This window comes from Anabrus simplex, chromosome 8 (genome assembly GCF_040414725.1).
Source record: "Anabrus simplex isolate iqAnaSimp1 chromosome 8, ASM4041472v1, whole genome shotgun sequence".
In the NCBI taxonomy this organism is placed as follows: domain Eukaryota; kingdom Metazoa; phylum Arthropoda; class Insecta; order Orthoptera; family Tettigoniidae; genus Anabrus; species Anabrus simplex.
The window spans coordinates 90,934,673-90,955,959 of NC_090272.1; the positions used below are offsets into that span (position 1 = coordinate 90,934,673).

Below are 21,287 nucleotides of genomic sequence, written 5' to 3' on the forward strand. Positions count from 1 at the left end.
ATTATATGATGGAGGTGGGAATTATAGGAACATACAGGCCAGGAAGAGAGGAAAGGGACGTGGAAATATTTGAGAAAATAATAGATTATACTCATAAAAACAATAATAATGATGTGGTAATAATTGGGGGAGATCTAAACTTGCCTGAAGTTGAATGGAATGGAGCTACAAGTGAAGCCCATGAACAGAAACTGGCAAATAAGTTAATCTGGGAGGGAGGATTTACACAAGTAGTACAAGAACCAAATCGTCTCAATAACTTACTAGATGTATTCTTGATTAAACCATGGGAAATTGTTGATAAAACTGAGGTAATTGAAGGAATAGGTGACCATAAGGCTGTAATAATGGATGTAGGACTTATACCAAAAAGGCTTAATAAGAGGGTCACACAAGACAAGAAATTGTACAGAAAAACTAAAGTTGATGAATTTGGGACTTACCTTAAATCACAATTCAGTTGTTGGATAAGTGAAGGGAGTAATGTGGATACACTTTGGGCTAAATTCAAAGGAATCATTTGGGAAGGAGAGAAGAGATTTGTACCTGTTAAGAAGGGTAAAATGACCTCAGACCCTGTTTATTATACAAAGGAAATAAGAAAATTAAAAAGAAAATGTAGAATAGTAAACAGGAAAATCAAAGAGGGTAAGGAGAGTAGAGAAACTAGAAAACAGCTAATGAGGGAACTGAATAGAGTGAAAAAGGAAGCAAAAGAGAATTATATGAATGGCATTCTTCAAGAGCGTAATGACCACAAAGGGAAATGGAAAAAGCTGTATTCATATATCAGGAATCAAAAAGGAAAAGGAATCCAAATTCCTACAATGGTGGGAGAAGCGGGTGAACACTATTTAACAGATACTGAGAAAGCAAATCTCTTTAGTAAGGAATTCAGATATTCAGTAGATGATTGTCAGGAGTTGGAAACCGAAACAGAAGATACAGAAGGAGAGACACAGAGGGAAACAAGAAGCTTCTCATTCACAAATGAAGATATTTTCAGAGAAACCCAACTGCTTCAGCAAGGTAAAGCAGCAGGAAGTGATCAAATTACCGGGGAGGTGTTAAAGACAATGGGGTGGTACATAGTGCCTTATTTAAAATTTCTCTTTGACTATGTCATAAATAATAGTGTAATACCAAAGGAATGGAAGGAATCTATAATAATACCAATTTATAAAGGAAAGGGTGATAAAAGGAAACCAGAAAACTACAGACCAATCAGCCTGACCAGTATAGTTTGTAAAATACTGGAGAGTTTAATATCAAAGTACATCAGAGGGATATGTGATGATAAAAATTGGTTCATGAGGAGCCAGTATGGATTTAGAAAGAAATTTTCTTGTGAGGCACAACTGGTGGGATTTCAGCAGGACATATCAGATCAATTGGATTCAGGAGGCCAGTTAGATTGCATAGCCATAGATCTTTCCAAAGCCTTTGATAGAGTGGAACATGGAATATTATTAAAGAAATTGGAGGGAATAGGACTGGACGTAAGGGTTACACGTTGGGTGAAAACATTTCTAAATTCAAGGGTTCAGAAAGTCAAAGTAGGAAATAATGTATCTCAGGAAGAGAAAGTTTGGAAGGGAATTGCACAGGGTAGTATAATCGGTCCATTACTTTTCTTAATATACGTAAATGATTTAGGGAATAATATAACATCAAAAATAAGGTTGTATGCAGATGACATAATTGTTTATAGGGAAATAAATACCATTGAGGATTGTTCAGAATTACAAAGGGACCTTGAGAGTATCCAACAATGGGTTGAAGACAATAATATGGAGGTTAATGGAGGCAATCAACTGTTACAACATTTACAAACAGGAGTTTTAAAACTGAATTTGAATATACTTTGGATGGGGTAGTTATCCCAAAAAAAAGCAAGTGCAAATACTTAGGTGTAAAATTTGAAAGTAATTTGCACTGGAAGGGTCATGTTGATGACATTGTTGGGAAAGCATACAGATCATTACATGTCATAATGAGGCTACTTAAAGGATGCAACAAAGAATTAAAAGAGAAAAGTTACCTAAGTATGGTTCGTCCATTATTGGAATATGCAAACAGTGTTTGGGATCCTCACCAAGAATACCTAATAAAAGAAATAGACAGTGTGCAGAGGAAAGCAGCAAGGTTTGTAACAGGGGATTTCAGGAAAAAGAGTAGTGTATCAGAAATGTTTAAGGAACTAGGGTGGGAAACTTTAAGAAAGAGAAGGGAGAAAACTAGACTTATAGGGTTATATAGAGCCTATACAGGAGAAGCAGCATGGGGAGATATCCGTGAGAGGCTTCAGTTGGAAAATAATTATATCGGCAGAACTGACCACAAATGTAAAATTAGAAGAAATTTTAGTAGAAGCGATTGGGGTAAATTTTCATTCACTGGGAAGAGTGTAAAGGAGTGGAACAGTTTACCAGGGGTAGTGTTTGATCCGTTTCCAAAATCTGTACAGATATTCAAGAAGAGAATAAACAGCAACAGAGAAAATAAATGAAATGTTAGAGGGCATTCGACCAGTGCAGGTTAATGTAAATAAAAAAACGTGTGTGAATAAATTAATTCCATCCCCTAGTCTAAGGAGTTTGGACAGCCAAAGTAGGGGACTGCCTGTAGGGGTGAAGTACAGTGGGGACGTCGAGGGCCCTGGGACCGCTATGGTAGCTGTGAAGGCCCTTCAGGAACTCTGAAAAGTGGTGGCAAAAGGGGCTCTGGTTAAGACGCAGCAGGTCGTTATGCTACTTAGGTTCCAGAATGGGTAAAGGAAAACAGAAAAAAGTAAATAAATGCAATGTAAATTTTAATCTTATACCAGTTGTACAGTATCATTTGAAGTAATTCCACATAAAGTATATCAGTTGACTATATTTGTAAGTAGTACAGGAGATATTATTAGAAGAATTTTGTAAACAATATAAATTTACTAAGGATGAGCTGTGTGTTTAATAGAAAAAATTGTTAGCGTAAATTGTATAATATTGTATTATAGGAAAATTTTGTTCTCTTGTTAATTTAATATTTAGTGCTTGACAATAATGTATTTTAGTGTACCATTTGCCACCGAGGTAGGCACCTCATTTGCAAATAAAGAGATTTTGGTTTGATTTGACATCTAATTCAATCAACTTTATTTCTATCACAAAAATGTTTCTACATCACAAACCTTACGATTGTTTCTCCGTCACAACCAATCCTTCTTGGTTTTGTTTGTAATACACAAAAAGTGTATAATTACAGGCCAGTCAGCTTGACAAGCGTGTTATGTAAATGAAATGAAAACAACTTCATATTTGTAACTTTACCAGAAACCAAGGAAGGGAAATAAAAATGCTTACTATTCTGGGGATGACTTAACTGTCCAGTACTTTTATGTATGGATGCAGTACAAGTAAAATCATAATTCTGTAGGTATTCAAGGAGATCAATAATTTATTTTCAAAATCTTCCTCAACTCGGAGGCTACACAAACAATTTCATTCAAAAATTAGAAAAATAAGTAAATTATGTCTCAGTCTGGCGAATATAAGTGGTGTCTTGAGTATCAAAAGAGAACCCCTGAGCGCTTTCAGCCCCCAGTCGATGAACTCCTTGGTACTGATGTTAAAGGTCTTCATCAGTTCTATCGTCTTCTTAGGGACTGTCCCTCTCTCACCGATCATGAGACCCCTCACTTCTATGTCGTCCAGTTCATATTTATTCTTATAATACGGCACTGTAGGCAGGTAGATAGACTTATTTTCTCGGTTGGTCGGAGTGTGTTTTAAATCTTATTGTGGGGTCTAATATATATCCTTTCTTCCCTTTAATTGCGATCATATCAATCCTTCTAGTGCTGCCATTTACTCCAATGCCACGAACTTCCTCATGCACTTGAAATCCTTTCTCAGGAAGCGTCTGTGCTATGGATGACCTGATGCTGTGATGTCTAGTGTTTCGAAGAGGTTCGCTGAAGGCACAGGAACCCAAAACGTGAAGTAATGTTTCAGTCTCACTACATCTTCTGCAGCGGTTACCATCAAGAGACCTTCCTGGTACAGCTCTTACAGGTGCAACATTACATACCATTTTCAGCGCATCTCTCCACTCCTTGCTAGAAAGGCCATCATGGTTTCTAACCCAGCGGTTTGCAGGAGGGAACTCCTTGTACAGACACACTCCCTGACCTTTACTTCTTAACTGGCACCATTTCTCAAATTCAGATTCTCGTAATTTATTTCTGAGTTTCTTGGTGTCATACTAACCGTGCCTGTTCTTCATATCTTCAGTTTTACCATTTACGTTTAACTCAGTTAAGCATCTGTTAATTTCTTCATCTACGTTTTCTAGTGGCTTCTATATATTGGTTCCCCTCCAGTTTCAGACTGTTGCAGCTGTTTATATTCTGAATCAACGCTCTCCAGCTTGCCCTAAAGACACCTAACCCTTTGTACCGTTTACCTGAGTAAATCATAGAATCTGGAGTGTCAGTAGGAAGGGATAAGATCTCCTTTAGTGTACTCTTAACAAGTTTATCAGCATCTTCCAAAAATCGCCATGGCATTTTACCTGCAGGAATGCAGAGGAACTGGTAAGTCAACGTAGGGGAAAATGAACAATTTAGAATTGAAAATTTCTGATCCGGATGAAGCCAGGGACAGGATGATAACGAGGCGAGTTTCTGCTGAAGAAGTGTCATTGATTTCTTGCAATCAAATAACATAGTATCTGCATAATTTACCCCTAAGTATTTGACACATTCGTTCCTCGAAATACATTTAATCACCATACCTTCTTTGACTGTAATGAGCCCTTTGTTTATTTCTCCTCTACTGATATGAATAACTTATATTTTTCAGGGTTTATTGATAGACCAAGTTCACGAAACCTTTGTAAAGCTAGTTTCATCAGTTCTACTGCAGAGTCTTGGTTTTTTCCTATAATAACCGTATCATCTGCGAAGCGTAATACTGTTGAAGGTTGCAGTCCGTTGGCAAGAGAATAACCATGCAGATCACATAGTTTTTCACCAATTTCTCGAAAAATGTGATCTGTTGTGAGATTGTATAAAACTGGCAACAATGAGGATCCTTGCATTATGCCACGGCATAATTTAATGGGATTCATTTTCTTGAAATTGGCCTGGATCTGAGTTGTATTATTCTCCTGAAGCTTGCAAATTATATTGCTCAGCTTGCTTGGCACAGTTGACGTAACTAATGTTTTCCTTAAGTGTAAATGGTCCACGTTGTTGAAAGCCTTGTTTATGTCTAGGAAGACCAGATTAGCATTTTGTTTTTTATGTTTTGCCGAGTTTAACACAGATCTGAGTAAAGCAGTGTTTATGATGGTGCTAGGCGATTTGATGAATCCTCTTTGATGTTCGCTAACTTGGATGTAACTCCTTAATCTTGCATCAAAGACCTTCTCGATGACACCACGAAGGACTGAACATATAGTGACTGGCCTCCAGTCTGACAGTTCTGTTGGATCTCCATTTTTAGGTAACAAAATGGTGCACACCTTTGTGAACAGTAATGGAACATGCCCTATCTGTAACATTATCGTAGCAATTTTAGCTATGATAGTTGATGCCATATCATCATTGATAGCTCTGACTAGAACTCTGTCAGGTCCGGCTGATGTGTCCACAGCCATTCGTTTCATAGCTAGGATTACCTCGTCCTTGTGCACCGTTACATCGAAGGTTTCGTCTTGTACAGCACATTCCCTTTCAGTCAGCAGGTCATCGTAAAGTTCGCGTTCACAGTTGTTATTTAAAAAAATTAAATAATTGAGAAGGAGGTTCAACCTATTGATGGTTATGAATTTCATGTTTTTGGTCCGTATTGAACAATATATAAGTAATAATAATAATAACTTAAATGTTTCCACCTTTTCAATACAATATATTCACAAGATTACAAAATTATACGGTACTAGTTTCGACCCATTTAGGGGTCATCATCAGCCGTATTGGAGCAAAGATCATTTGTGGCGAAATAATATTGTCTTAGGATTTCGCCACAAATGATCTTTGCTCCAATACGGCTGATGATGACCCCTAAATGGGTCGAAACTAGTACCGTATAATTTTGTAATCTTGTGAATATATTGTATTGAAAAGGTGGAAACATTTAAGTTATTATTATTATTACTTAGGTTCAACCTATTCAATACTAAAAGAAGGAAATGCAGTAATCACATTCCTATTTAAATGGGACCGGTTTCGACCTTAGTCCAGGTCATCATCAGCCGTAAAAAAAAAAAATGTACAATGTTTATGAATATTGGAGGTCAGTTTCACACTTTGATAGGCACAAAGACACGACATCACATTCTGTATGCACGAAGTCACAACACTATCAACTGATATACGAAGATCAAAAATAACTAGAAGTCGTAGACGAATAGATTTGTAGTAGAAAGCCGCCAGCTCCTGGTGATCAGCGCGGCACATTCAAGGTCATGCGCTGCGGTCGAACGCCAAAGCACGTATTCTCTTTGCGCCAAAGTAGAGTGGAGAATGTTTTGAAGGTCTAGAATTTGTCACGGTTGCGGGAAGTTAAGTACGTATATAAAAATATACGACGCAAATCAGAATAATTGAGTGAGTACTTGTACTCCTGCTAAGTTCTTGTACGTACTTAACTTCCCGCAACCGTGACAAATTCTAGACCTTCAAAACATTCTCCACTCTACTTTGGCGCAAAGAGAATACGTGCTTTGGCGTTCGACCGCAGCGCATGACCTTGAATGTGCCACGCTGATCACCAGGAGCTGGCGGCTTTCTACTACAAATCTATTCGTCTACGACTTCTAGTTATTTTTGATCTTCGTATATCAGTTGATAGTGTTGTGACTTTGTGCATACAGAATGTGGTGTCGTGTCTTTGTGCCTATCAAAGTGTGGAACTGACCTCCAATATTCATAAACATTGTACTTTTTTTTTTTTTTTTTTTTTACGGCTGATGATGACCTGGACTAAGGTCGAAACCGGTCCCATTTAAATAGGAATGTGATTACTGCATTTCCTTCTTTTAGTATTGAATAGGTTGAACCTCCTTTTCAATTATTTAATTTTTAACATCAATAATTTCAATACGGAACAATGAAGTTTTTATCTTTAAATTCACAGTTGTTAGGTGTGGCAAAAGTAGATTCTCAATATCCTCGATATCAGCCGTACAGTGAGTCTTTCGATCGTTCAGAGTGTTTCTGATGGCTTTTCTTCGCTGGTTATAATAGAAATACTGCATTTCTTAATCATCATCGTCATCATCTGCAGTTTCCAGCTGTTGGGCGGGTCTGCTTGGAACATAAGCCTCTCCATCTCCTCTTGTCTTCCCACCACTTGTCCCTAGTCATTCTTGCCCAGTCCTCTCCTCTTCTCTGTACACACTCTTCCACTCCTTTTTTCCACCTGTCTCTTGGTCTTCCTCTTGGCCGTTTACCTGTTATCTCCAGTTCGTGCATCCTCCTTGGTATCCTTTCCTCTGTCATTCTCTTCATGTGTCCTTACCATCTAAGTCTAGACGCCTCTATCCTATTCTGTAGTGGCTCTTCTTTTACTACATCTCAAACCTTCTCATTTCTCACCTTATCCCATCTTGTCACTCCTATCCTGCTTCTCAGAAATTTCATTTCACGTGCATGTATTCTATGCATGGCTCTCTGCCTCATTACCCAAGTCTCAGCTGCATACATCAGAACAGGTATATAGTACAGCCTGTATATCACCCTTTTGCTTCTCTGGGGAACATCCTTGCTCCAAACCATGCTTCTGGCATTTTTCAGGAATGCTCCTGCTTGTCTTCCACGCTCGATTATTTCCTTATCATTTCTTCCACTTTCCTCTATGATACTTCTTAAGTACTTGAAACTCTCTACCTTCCTAAGCTGTTCCCCTCCAAGCATTATCCCTCACGCAGGTCCCTCCTTCTTTCTAGTTGTGATCACTATCTTGCTCTTTTGGGCATTAAATTTCATTCCATATTGTTCCACCTCCTCTACCCAAGCATCTAACTGTTCCTGGATATCCTCTTCCTTTTCTCCCCAGACTAACAGGTCATCTGCAAACATTATCACTTTGATTTTTCCTTCTCCAATTTTCCTTGCCACTTTTGTCATTATCTCGTCCATTGTTACTACGAAGAGCAAAGGTGACAGAGCACTTCCTTGTTTTAATCCACCTTTTTGCTCAAACCAGTCTGTTCTCTCTCCTATTTTCACACAACTGACACTCTCACTGTACATCTCCTTCACTCTTTCTACGGTCTGTTCCTCGACAACTTTTCTGTGTAAGGCTTGTTTCTACACACACAGTCATAAGCTTTCTCAAAGTCCATGAAGGCCATCACAAGATCCTTACCCCATTCACAATGACGCTCTTGTAGTTGCCTTACTGAGAATGTAAGGTCTATTGTGGACCTTCCTGATCTGAAACCATACTGCTCTTCTCTTAACTTTTCTTCCACCCTCTTTCTGATTCTATTCTCCAAAATCTTCTCAAACATCTTTGCACAGTGGCATATCAATGTGACTCCCCTATAGTTCTTAAACTCATTTCTATTCCCCTTCCTGAAAATGGGTATGATTACCCCCTTCTTTCAATCTTCTGGGGTCTTCCTTTCCTTCCATACCACTTTCAACACACAATAAAGCCACTGTTTCCCAACCTCTCCTGCTGCCTTCACCATCTCAATACTCACTTCATCTAACCCTGGGGCTTTCCCTCCTTTCATCTTGTCCAGTGCTAGCTCCACTTCTGCCCATGTTAAGTCTTTTTCTTCTTCTTCCATATTTCTTACTTCCTCCCTGCTTCTACTTTCCTCCTCAGTGTATCCTTCTGGGTTTAGTAAATCTTCAAAATACTCCTTCCACATTCTTTTGAGTTTCTCCATTTCCTGCACTTCATTTCCATTTTTGTCTATCATTGTAACATCTTCGCTCTTGCCTTTCCTCTTACGCTTGACTATTCCATACAGTACTTTTTTATTTCCTTTGCTATCCTCTTCCATCATGTTTGTCCACTTTTCCATACATTTTTTCTTCTCCTCTGTTACAACCTTTTTAGCTCCTTCCTTTTTCGTCTTATATTCTTGTCTTGTCTCTGGTGTCCTCTGTTGAAATCACATTCTGAAAGCTGTATGCTTCTCCCTAACTGCCACTTTGACTCTGTCGTTCCACCATGGGGTCTCCTTGCATCTTTTCCTGGCACTAGTTCTCCCACAAACTTCCTCTGCAGTTTTTACTAGTGTCCTCTTGAACCTTTCCCATTCCTCCTCTCCTGTTTTTGTATCATCTGTTGGTACGTTCAATCTTATTTAATCCTGGTATTCTTCCTTAGTTTCCTTTTCCTTCATTTTCCATATTGTGATGCGTCTTTCTTGCTTCTCTGTTCTTTTCCTTTCCGTCATTATTCTCAGTTTCAATACCAGCAGTCTGTGGTCACTATCTAGGGCCTCTGATGGTATTACCCTTACATCTATAACATTCCTCTTCATTTCCCAGTCGCAGATCATGTAATCTACAATGGATTTCCTAGACCAGTCACTGCTATACCACGTTATCTTATGGCTTTCTCTCTTTTTGAACCACGAGTTCCCAACCATCATCCCATTTCTTTTGCACAAATCCATTTCTTGATATCGGTACTTATTACGTCTCTTTTCTTTATCTCTATTTGTTGCCCTCTGCGGATTTGAGTGTTGTTTGTAAGTTCTCTGTAGCTTTGCATCTCTCTTCATTTTTCTTGCCTCAAAGTATTTTTTTGCCGGGTGTTTAGGACCTGGTAGGAGATCTATGGCTTTGGCTAAAAAGAACCAGCGAATTCGTCGACAGACTTGTCGAACTGATCTGTGCTCATTTCATAAGAAAACTCAATTCCACTGGTTCAAGCTCTTTTTATATTCGTCTATTGGTCCCACCGGTTGTCTACTCTCATTTTGAGAGCAAAATTCTTCGTTATTGTATGTTTCATCACCTTGTGAAGCGGCAGAGTGGTTTATGGTAGGCTGTCTCTGTACTATTATTTTACTTATCAGGATGAGATCGACTTATGTGCGTATTGAGTTTTATGTAGTGTTTGCCGCAGTGGGGACAGGGTTATCATGGTTTTCCATTCAAACTTAAATTATTTTGGGAGCTTGCAATATGATCTACAACACAACATTTGCTGCTTCATTACTGGCTTTCACAAATTCCGCCTCCATGTCATAAAATGTAATACGATGTTGTTAACAAGCTTTCCGATTTGTTAATTTGATTTTCCTTATCAGCTTATGCTCTTATAATTTATTAACTACCAAGTCTGTACCATTAAACTGAGATTAACATAACACTATACGTAGACTGTGTAATACAACCACCAGGCATGCAGACAATGTGTGTTCCCTAACCTTAAGATTTGTTACTATAAAATGTTATCAACACTTCTCTGTAAAGTCACAGATTAGAAAAAAAAAGAAAAAAAAGCGCTTCGACTTTTAATTTAATAACAACGAATGAACACGAAAAGCTGATCAAAAATACTCTTAGGGAAAACTTCACATAAAACAAACGTGAAATAATATCTCATTACTCACTCCGTAGCAATCATGTAACCAAATATCATAAGCATCAATTGAAAGATAGTACCACAGATTAATTATAGTAGACATCGTAAGGCAGCAGAAGGAACCTTAAAAAAATATAAACGACAAACCAACTGTGCAAATGAATTCGTAACACAGAATAGCGTTGACTATATATCAATAACATAACCTTTTAGCACACGGTCACACATAGTAACGCAGCATATGGTTGCCATGCTTGTAAACAAAATACCAAAAACGTAAATAACACTTAAAAATATCGCTCTACAGTCCTCTGCAACGAATATCATTAACAAACACTATTAAAATACCGAATGATAATCATATAAATAATCCAGGAATAATGAAAATGAAATATAAACCATATAAAACATCAAAATAACAGGATCAAGTTTGTCTCCAGGTTTAGCCAATTCACCATCTTCTATTGAGGAAGACTCTTGACAGGAATAATTACAAAGTTTAAATATTACATCATTTTTTAAGCCGAAGGGAATTTTTGAAACTGTTCTAGGAGTGACACAAAGAGACCAGTACTGAACATACATTTCATTTACTTCCATATAATAACTGTCTATGTCTACTGGATGTTTAAAAGCCCAGAGCAAAATTTACTAAAAACAGAAAACAAACTGACCTCTGCTGTTAATGCATTTTTGTATTCTTACTTTTCAAATGATTACAGACATGCAAAAGGTCTTCTTTGATAGGGCAAATCTAAGGTTTTCCTGATAGTTTCATAAACTTCAGCAATACCTGATCACTTGTCAAGTCCACCTCTGTTTAAGTATACAGTTTATGCCGATTACCCTAATAAATTAAAGTGTAATTTAAAATTAAATATTTAAGTACTATTCACTAGTTGACAACCTTTATTTTGATAAGGAATTTTCTATAAATTTCCAACATTTATTTTTCAAATGTTGAGGGTTACTTCACATGGAATAACGTAACAATGAGGCAAGAAATATGGACATGTTATGGGACCTCTGGTAACTGAACAGAGAAAGTAGTCCACTACTCTGATCAGAAAGTAGAATCTGAGGAGCTTCGTGTCCTGCCTATCATCAACCTCAAATATCAACATAGAACTATGATCCAGAACGGGATTTGAAGAAGTTCAGTCGCACTTGTGGTTTACCCAAGGGATTAAGTGTGCAGTTAAGCAATCTAGATAAAATAGTAACCATGCATAGCAAGTTCACCTGGGATGAGTGGTCAACGTGGAAGAGCCACTGACATAAGCAATCTTCTCATAGTGGGAGCTGATGACCCAGTTACTGGATCCCAGACAAAACCCTGAACTGACAGCCATCACACCTACAGCCCCATACACATCCTGAAAGTTTAAAAGGTGGCTATGAGCTCTAACCATCAATCAACATTTGTTCACAAAACATTAATCACTGTATCAATACATCAAAGTTGAAACATAAAACATGAACAGGGTAAAAAGATAATGAAAGACCAGGACATACACAGTAGCACTTCCTGTAATTATTTATTTGCTTATTTATTTGGTTCATGGTGTAGGTTAATGTAGTCATGTCCTAGTTCGTGAACCATGGGCAACTGCTGAGTGGCGCAGTAAGTTGTCCCGAGAGTGGGATACCAGTTGTTACGGAATGGGATTGTGCATCTCGGACATATTCTGTATCAAAGCCCCCTTTTTGCTCAGGCAGCTAGTACTATACAATCCACTACTGGTTCCTAACCCATTAGAGGAGAGATCCTCACTTGGATTACGTGTAAGTAGGGTAGAATCCTCTTTCACGAATTTACCAAGCTCAGAACATTTTAAGCAAGCCTCGGACCTATGGGAGTAACGGATTCCCGCTCCCATTTAATAGGTGAGGGACTCCTTGGAAACAACTTGGCGAATGAAATGGAATTCGATGGGGAGCTATCAATATTTAGGGGCTTATGGAATAAAGAAAGTAGAACTGGCTGAGTCAGCAAAGAGGATGCATTTGGATGTGCTAGGAGTAAATGATGTTTGGGTAAGAGGAGATAATGAGGAAGAGATAGGAGATTATAAAGTGTATTTGACGGGTGTTAAAAAGGAAAGGGCAGTGTGGGGTAAGGCTGTTCATCAGGAATACTATTGTACGCAACATAGTTTAGGACGAGAATTGTCTCAGTGTATTCACTAGTGCTAATAGGCGATTTCAATGCGAGAGTTGGAAATAGAACTGAAGGATACGAAAGGGTGATTGGTAAATGTGGGGAAGATATGGAAGCTAATAAGAATGGGAAGCATTTGCTGGACTTCCGTGCTAGTATGGGTTTAGCAGTTACGAATACATTCTTTAAGCATAAGGCTATTCACCGCTACATATGGAAGGGTAGGGGCACCAGATCCATAACTGACTATATCTTAACCGACTTCAAATTCAGGAAATATGTAAGGAATGTACGGGTTTTCCGAGGATTTTTCGATGATACAGACCACTATCTGATCTGTAGTGAACTAAGTATATCTAAGCCTAGGATAGAGAAAGTGAAATCTGACTGCAAATGAATAAGGATAGAAAATCTCCAAGACGAGGAAATTAGTCAGAAGTACATGGACAGGATTAGTGACAAATTCCGAACAGTGGACAGTAAGCAGGTTCCGGATATAGAAAGAGAATTGGTGGCATACAGGGATGCTGTAGTAGAAACAGCAAGGGAATGCCTAGGAACAACTGTGTAACTGTGTGTAAAGATGGGAAAAAGCGAACATCTTGGTGGAACGATGAAGTGAGAGGAGCTTGTAAATGTAAAAAGAAGGCTTATCAGAAATGGCTCAAAACAAGGGCTGATGCAGGCAGGGAATTGTATGTAGATGAAAGAAACAGAGCGAAACAAACAGCTGTTGAATCCAAAAAGAAGTCATAGGAAAATTTTGGAAATAACTTGGAAAGGCTAGGTCAGGCAGCAGGGAAACCTTTCTGGACAGTAATAAAGTATCTTAGGAACGAAGGGAAAAAGGAAATGAACAATGTTTTCGGTAATTCAGGTGAACTCATAATAGATCCCAGGGAATCACTGGACATGTGGAGGAAATATTTTGAAAATCTTCTCAACGGAAGAGGAAATATTCCTGGTGGTGTCGTGAACAACCGAGCTCATGGGGAGTAGTGATGGGACATTCGATTCATTTTACTGAATCGATTCATTTGATTCCGTTCACGTTACTGAATCGATACAGTGATCCGATTCACGGCTCATTGGTAACCGCTCCTACTGCATCTGTGTAGTGTGTGCTGGTAAGACAGCAGCAACAGCATTCAGTGCTCGCAGCTGCCATCTGGTCTTCATACTATGAACTCCTTTGTTAGAAAAAATGCTAGTTGCTCTAATACATCAAAGGTTTCCGGCGACGCAGGGTGGGAAAGGTTAGGATTAGGAAGGTAGCAGCCATGGCCTGAATTAAGGTACAGTCCCAGCATTTCCTGGTATGAAAATGGGGAAACTACGGAAAAACCATCTTAACGGCTGCCGACGGTGGGATTCGAACCCACCATCCCCCGAATGCAAGCGCATAGCCACGCGATATTAACCACACGACAACTCGCTCAGTCATTTTTTTTAAACAGTATTTTTCTATCAGCTGAAGATATTTTTTAATAGTCATATTTTGTATAGGCTACCCGAGATGTACAGTAGCCCGCTGGTTTTCTGATTCAACATACTGTTATTGCGTCTGTCCACATATGATTGAAGTCTTGTGCAACGATGTGACATATGAACTGAGAGAATACTGAGCCGTTCTTCCCAATATAAAACAGGTACTTTTGAGTGGTCATGAGCATGACTCATAGTCATAGGGCAGGCTAGAGTCGAGTTTAATTGTCAAATGTCAACTAAGTTATAATACTAAGATTCATTAAACTAATAAATAGTATAACCTAATAGCCTACCTACTTACTAGCTACTTCAGAATTATGTTGTGACTACCTTTTTAACAGTGCAAATAAATCCATCTATTATTTAAACCTCCCTGTAAGAAGAGGACAGTGAATGCAAATGGGTATTATTTTCAAATGAGCTGAGCTCGAGAGTCCATTATAGCATACGATTCTTTCAGTGTAGCATGGCTCACTGTATGTCTCGCTGCAGTGAGCCAATAAGGAGCCGTGTGTATCTTGTGTCTCACCGAGCCGCGCTCGTTCACGATTCTTTCGATGTGCCATGGCTCACTGTATGTTTCGCTGCAGCGGAAGCTCGGCTCTCCGCATGTCCAGTGAGCCGATAAGGAGCCGTGTGTATCATGTGTCTCACTGAGCCGCGCTTGTTCACGATTCTTTCGATGTGCCATGATTCACTGTCTTGCTGCAGCGGAAGCTCGGCTCTCCGCGTGTCCAGTGAGCCGATAAGGAGCCGTGTGTATCATGTGTCTCACTGAGCCGCGCTCGTTCACGATTCTTTCGATGTGCCATGATTCACTGTCTCGCTGCAGCGGAGGCTCGGCTCCCCGTCAACGTCCAGTGAGTGCGCCACTCAGCACTGTCCGCTGGGAGTAAGCTGAATCGTGTGCCGTGAGCTCGCCGTTCCTGTAAATTGATTCACTCGGACACTTGAATGAATCGATACACTGCTTCGATTCATACATTCAGTAGCCAACACTAATGGGGAGGAGGAAAATGATGGTGAAATTACGCTTGAGGAAGTGGAAAAAGTGGTAAATAAACTACATTGTCATAAAGCAGCAGGAACAGATGAAATTAGACCTGAAATGGTGAAGTACAGTGAGAAGGTAGGGATGAAATGGCTTCATAGAGTAATAAAATTAGCATGGAGTATTGGTAAGGTACCTTCAGACTGGACAAAAGCAGTAACTGCACCTGTCTACCTATAAGCAAGGGGTCAGGAAGGATTGCAACAACTATCGAGGAATCTCTTTGATTAATATACCAGGCAAAGTATTCACTGGCATCTTGGAAGGGAGGGTGATCAGTGGACGAGAAGAAGTTGGATAAAAACCAGTGTGGTTTCAGACGACAGAGGAGCTATCAGGATCAATTTTCAGTGTGCGCCAGGTAACTGAAAAATGCTATAAGAGGAATAGACAGTTATGCTTATGTTTTGTAGATCTAGAAAAAGCATATGACAGGGCACCGAGGGAAAAGATGTTCGTCATATTAGGGGACCATGGGATTAAGGGTAGATTATTAAAATCAATCAGTGCTGTAATTTATGTTGACAATTGGGCTGCAGTGAGAATTGAAGTTAGAATGAGTTCTTGGTTCAGGGTATTTACAGGGATTAGACAAGGCTGTAATCTTTCACCTTTGTTGTTCGCAGTTTACATGGATCATCTGCTGAAAGGTATAAAGTGGCAGGGAGGGATTCAGTTAGGTGGAAATGTAGTAAGCAGTCTGGCCTCTGCTGACGACTTGGTCTTAATGGCAGATTGTGCCGAAAGTCTGCAGTCTAATATATTGGAACTTGAAAAGAGGTGCAATGACTATGGCCTTTCAAAGATTAAATTGATGTCAGTAGGTAAGAAATCCAACAAAACTGAATGTCAGATTGGTAATACAAAGCTGTAACAGGTAGATAATTTCAAGTATTTAGGATGTGTGTTCTCCCAGGGTGGTAATATAGTAAATGAGATTGAATAAAGGTGTACCAAAGCTAATGCAGTGAGCTCGCAGTTGCGATCAACAGTATTTTGTAAGAAGGAAGTCAGCTTCCGGACGAAACTACACAGTTCAAAAACATTAGGGGAACATGTTTTTGAACGTATGCCATGCTCCATAAAACAATACCTCATGCCCAGGTATGTTAGCAACTAAACCTTTATTCTTTACCGTTGAAGTATACAAAAGAACATAGATGGATTCAAGTTCGTTTTCAGAACAAAAACGGAAATGTCCAAATAGGGCAAAAACAAAGTAATAACAGTCCTCCAGGGTGGATTTTTATCACAGTTGGAGAGCTTCAGTATAGTGTATGTCCTCCATGAGCATTTATCACAGCTTGGCACCTACATGGCATGCTTCCTATAAGTCAACGGAGGTCACGTTGTGGTATCAGGTCCCATTCTTCAATGAGAGCCTGTTCAAGGTCTTGGAGAGCCTGTGGTGGAACAGGATGACCTCGAACACTTCTGTTAAGACTATCCCACACATGCTCGATGGGTTTAAAGTCGAAAATCACTGCTGGCCATTCCATCTCTTGAATGTCCAGTTCTCGCAATGCAGCTCCGGTGATATGTGCTACATGAGCCCTGGCATAGTCGTGCATGAGTATGAATTCAGGGCCAAAACCGTATTGCAGCAACCAACACATGCTGTAGCAGTATCTGATAGATGTACCCCGCAACGGTAAGATTACAACGGACGACGACAAGAACCGTATGACCATCAATACTGATGCCACCCCACCCCATCATAGAACCTTGTCCGAATCAGTCCCCTTCCTGGACAACATTTGGCATGTACTGCTCACCACGGCGTCTCCATACACGTTGATGTCCATCACGCTGTGTCAGGGGAAATCTGGACTCGTGTGTGAACAACACAGGTCTCCATTGGCGAAGTTGCCAGTTGACGTGGGTATGGGCAAACAGAAGGCGAGCTGCGCAATGTTACTGCATTAAACGGGGGACTCGAACAGGACGTCTGGGTCATAAGGACACTTCTCTTAACCTGTTCCTTACTGTCTGGTCAGGCACAGTGTCTCCAGTGACCCTCCTGAGGTCTTGTTGCAGTTCTCTGGCAGTTGCTGAACGACGCCGCAACGCACAGATGGTCACATATCGGTCATCCTGTGGGGTTGTCATGCATCCACGACCTTGTCCAAACCTTGTGAACTGGCCTGTCTCATTGTAGCAATTCCACAAGTGGAGAATAACCGATGGAGAGACATTGAGATCCACAGCAACACGAAGAATACTCCATCCTTCCTAGATCAAAGTGACGGCCCTTGCGACTTGAACCTTGTTAACATGTCTCATGGGATGTGCCGGTTGACATACAGCGTGCTCATATGACCGCAGTAGTCTGTGTACCTCACAACGACACACTGACGCACAACTATTCACTTTGTTTTGAGGGGTTACCTGACAGTTTAATGCATGACTATGCCTGCAGATGGAGTATAACATCGATTTGACATACCCTGAGTAACACAATGAAATTGAAATAATAAATAAGGTTGTTCAACCTATTCAATACAAATAAATATGAAATGTAGTATTATATTCCTATTTAATTAAAAGCGGAAGCGGTACCGGTTTCGACCCTAATCTGGGTCATCATCAGCCGAATAAAATGCAAAAAACAATGCATAGGTAAATAAGAAATTAAAGAGGAGTCTTTCACAGAAACAGTTGAAGAGGCAAAATATGTTAATGGGGATTGGCACTGTGCAATTTTAAATCGTAAAATCTAAAAGAAGTAGACAGTCAGTCACTTATAAGAAGTAAGGCGCAATCTTCTGAATAGTAGCACAACACACGCAAATTTAAGCACTGTCTCATAATGTTTACAAGAAGAGGTGAAAAGTTAAATGAGCCAGCGAATGAGGCGCGATGTCACAATATAATGAATGAATATGAAGTGCCAAAATCGTTTAGAAGTCTAAGACGAGTCGCTTGATTGAAGCGAATTGCTAGCTCCTGAAGATCAGCGCAACACACTCAATGTCCGGCACTGTGCTTTAAATACCCTGAGTAGCTAAGGTCTCAAGGTATGATGTACGACCATTGGAACCCCATATACCAAATTAATGTTCACATACCAGACGTTACACAACATATTCCCCTAATTTTTTTGATCTGTGTATCTTTACATCAATCTGTTTTCAGACCAACTTTGCTTTATGGGAGTGAAAGCTGGGTGGACTCAGGATATCTTATTCATAAGTTAGAAGTAACAGACAAGGAAGTAGCAAGAATGATTGCTGGTACAAACAGGTGGGAATCATGGCAGGAGGGTACTCAGAATGAGGAGATAAAAACTTAGTTAGGAACAAACTCAATGGATGAAGCTATATGCATAAATTGGCTTCAGTGGTGGGGTCACGTGAAGCGAATGGAGGAGGATAGGTTACCTAGGAGAATAATGGGCTCTGTTATGGAGGGTGAGAGAAGTAGATAGAGACCAAGACGACAATGGTTACACTCAGTTTCTAACGATTTAAAGATAAGAGGTATAAAACTAAATGAGGCCACAGCAATAGTTGCAAATAGAGGATTGTGGAGACGTTTAGTAAATTCACAGAGGCTTGCAGACTGAACGCTGAAAGGCGGAACGGTCTATAACGATGATGTAAGTATGTATGTTACTGTATTTATGTATTAGTGTCAGGAGCAATAATGATAATGGAAATATTTCTAAAATGAAAAAAGCGCGCGCACACACACTCTCTCTCTCTCTCTCTCTCTCTCTCTCTCTCTCCCCCCCCCCCCCTTCATTATAGATTCTTATGTTTTTCGGCATTCAATCTACAAGCCCTTGTGAATAAATTAACCGTCTCGACAATCCTCTGTTTGCAGCTAGTTCTGTGGACCTGTTTTGTTAAACACAGCTTAAAACTGAGTCTAACCATTGTCACCTTGCTCTCGTACATCTTTTACCCTTATGGCCAAGTCCATTATTCTAATTTACCCTTCTCCATGTGCCTCACTTGACCCCACTACTAATGCCAGTTTATATGGACAGTTGCATCGAATTAGTTTATTCTTAACTTAGCCTTTATCTTCTCAGTCCGACAACCTTCCTGCCAATGCTCTTACTTGTTTGTACAAGCAATCATTCTTGCTACTTCCATGTTTATTACTTGTAACTTAGGAATAAGATCTCCCAAGTCCACCCAGCATTCACACCCTTACAGACCAGTGTAAGGATAGTTTCATCCAGGAGCCAACTTTCTTCTTACAGAATAGTGTTGATCGTAACTGAGAGCTTACTGCATCAGCTTCGTTGGACCACGATTCAATTTCACTCACCAATCTACCATCCTGAGAGGATACACATCCTAATAGTTGAAATGATTCATCTGTCCCAGTTTTGTATTCCCTACCAGACATTCAATCAATGATGAACAGGAAGGAAGAAAGAATCATTACATTCTGGCATTTAATATAAGGCCTAACATAATAAAACATACTGTAAACAACTAAAAAAATAAGGAATGTAACAAAAGAAAACATTAAATATTGATACTTTTATAAAATAACAAAAATACACACACATGGCTCAAACAAAGAGAGGAAAACATGACACAACGAGCAATCAGCCTTGGATTTCTCAACAAATAAATTGTTATATGCTAGAAATAATTTCTGTATCTCTTCTGGTAAATATGAATGTCAGCGTTACAGTTCCTTATACTGCTACTACAGTCACAGCCACCAAATTAGGCGGGTGAAGAAAACTGCGTTGTCATCAGATATGGGAACGGCGAAACGACGGATGGTCGAGTGCTGCTTACCTCTGAGGACGGATTGGTAATACTGATCGTACAGTGTTGTCTAGTTGAAGCCGATCCGCTCTGGTCCACCTTACCTGAGTCACTCCGTGTCATGCAGCTGTTGAGCTCATATCGTGAGTGCAATTAAAGATGCATAGTGAATATATTCACCCCGGTGTTTCTTCGGGTCTATTAACAAAGAGGAAGAAGTAAGTGGGAGAAAGAAACAAGAAACTCCTCTGAAGCGTTGTCGTCTCGAAAGGCTTAAGAAGAAGGATTTAGCCAGCCAAACAAAATAAGTAATTGTGAACGTATTGCAATACATGCAGAAGTTCGTCAACTCACATTTTTTGCAGTCTGTGAATTTCAAGGAAAGCCAAGAAGTGACTGCAGTAATGTGTAATATTAGCCTTCGTTCAGTATAGAGATGTGTTAATTAAATATTTACTCAATCAAAAAGTATTTTCATCACGAAGGAAAAACTATGTAAGGGAGAAACAACTTAGTGTCCTTAGTGATTTTAACTGCGATGTAGCTAGGCGAACTGTACTAGAATTTTATGACCGTGGTGAATTTCCTACAGTGGAAAAGTGAGTATAAAGTTAGGAGAGAAATTTAAATATAGCAGAAGTGTACATTCAGTGCGACAAGTGCTCCTCAAATTAAGCTTCAAATACAAGAGGGCTAACGATGGAAGAACATTTCTGATAGAAAGGCAGGATATTGTCGTAGCTCGTGCAAGATTTTTGAGAAAAATGTATGACCTGAAATATGAACAATACCCAAGGCAACGTATTTACTTAGACGAGACTTGGGTTAGTCAGTCGCACAGCAAACAGTTCATTTGGCAACATTCAGGTAAGAGCGGTGGATTGAAGGTGCCCTCTGGCAAAGATGGAAGACTGATTATGTGCCACACCGGTGGTATTAAAGTGTAAGTGGGTGTTCCTGTCCAAGAAGAATGGCACAGACTACCACTCGGAAATGGACCAGACATCTTTAAAAAGTGGTTTATAGAAGATCTACTGTTAAGCCTGGAAGAACATTCCGTAATAGTTATGGATAATGCTCCGTATCATTCAACCTTATTTGAAAAAGTACACAATACAAGCTGGAAGAAGAAAGAAACTCAAGAGTGGATGCTGAAGAGAAATGTACCTTTTACCAAAAAGAAACTTGGTGCTAATAAAGCAAGTCACAAAATAATAATAATAATAATAATAATAATAATAATAATAATAATAATAATAATAATAATAACAACAACAACAACAATAATAATAATAATAATAATAATA

At 39.4% G+C, this 21,287-nt stretch overlaps 1 protein-coding gene across 2 annotated transcripts in view; it reads right to left on the reverse strand.

Annotated features, from left to right (window-relative positions):
- IntS9 (integrator complex subunit 9) overlaps positions 1-21,287 on the reverse strand; it is a 157,765-nt gene that overhangs the window by 111,495 nt on the left and 24,983 nt on the right. For both annotated transcript variants that reach the window (XM_067152914.2, XM_067152913.2), the window contains exon 5: positions 11,790-11,923. In XM_067152914.2, coding sequence (XP_067009015.2) covers positions 11,790-11,923 — 134 coding nt within the window. The remainder of the gene's footprint in view (positions 1-11,789; positions 11,924-21,287) is intronic.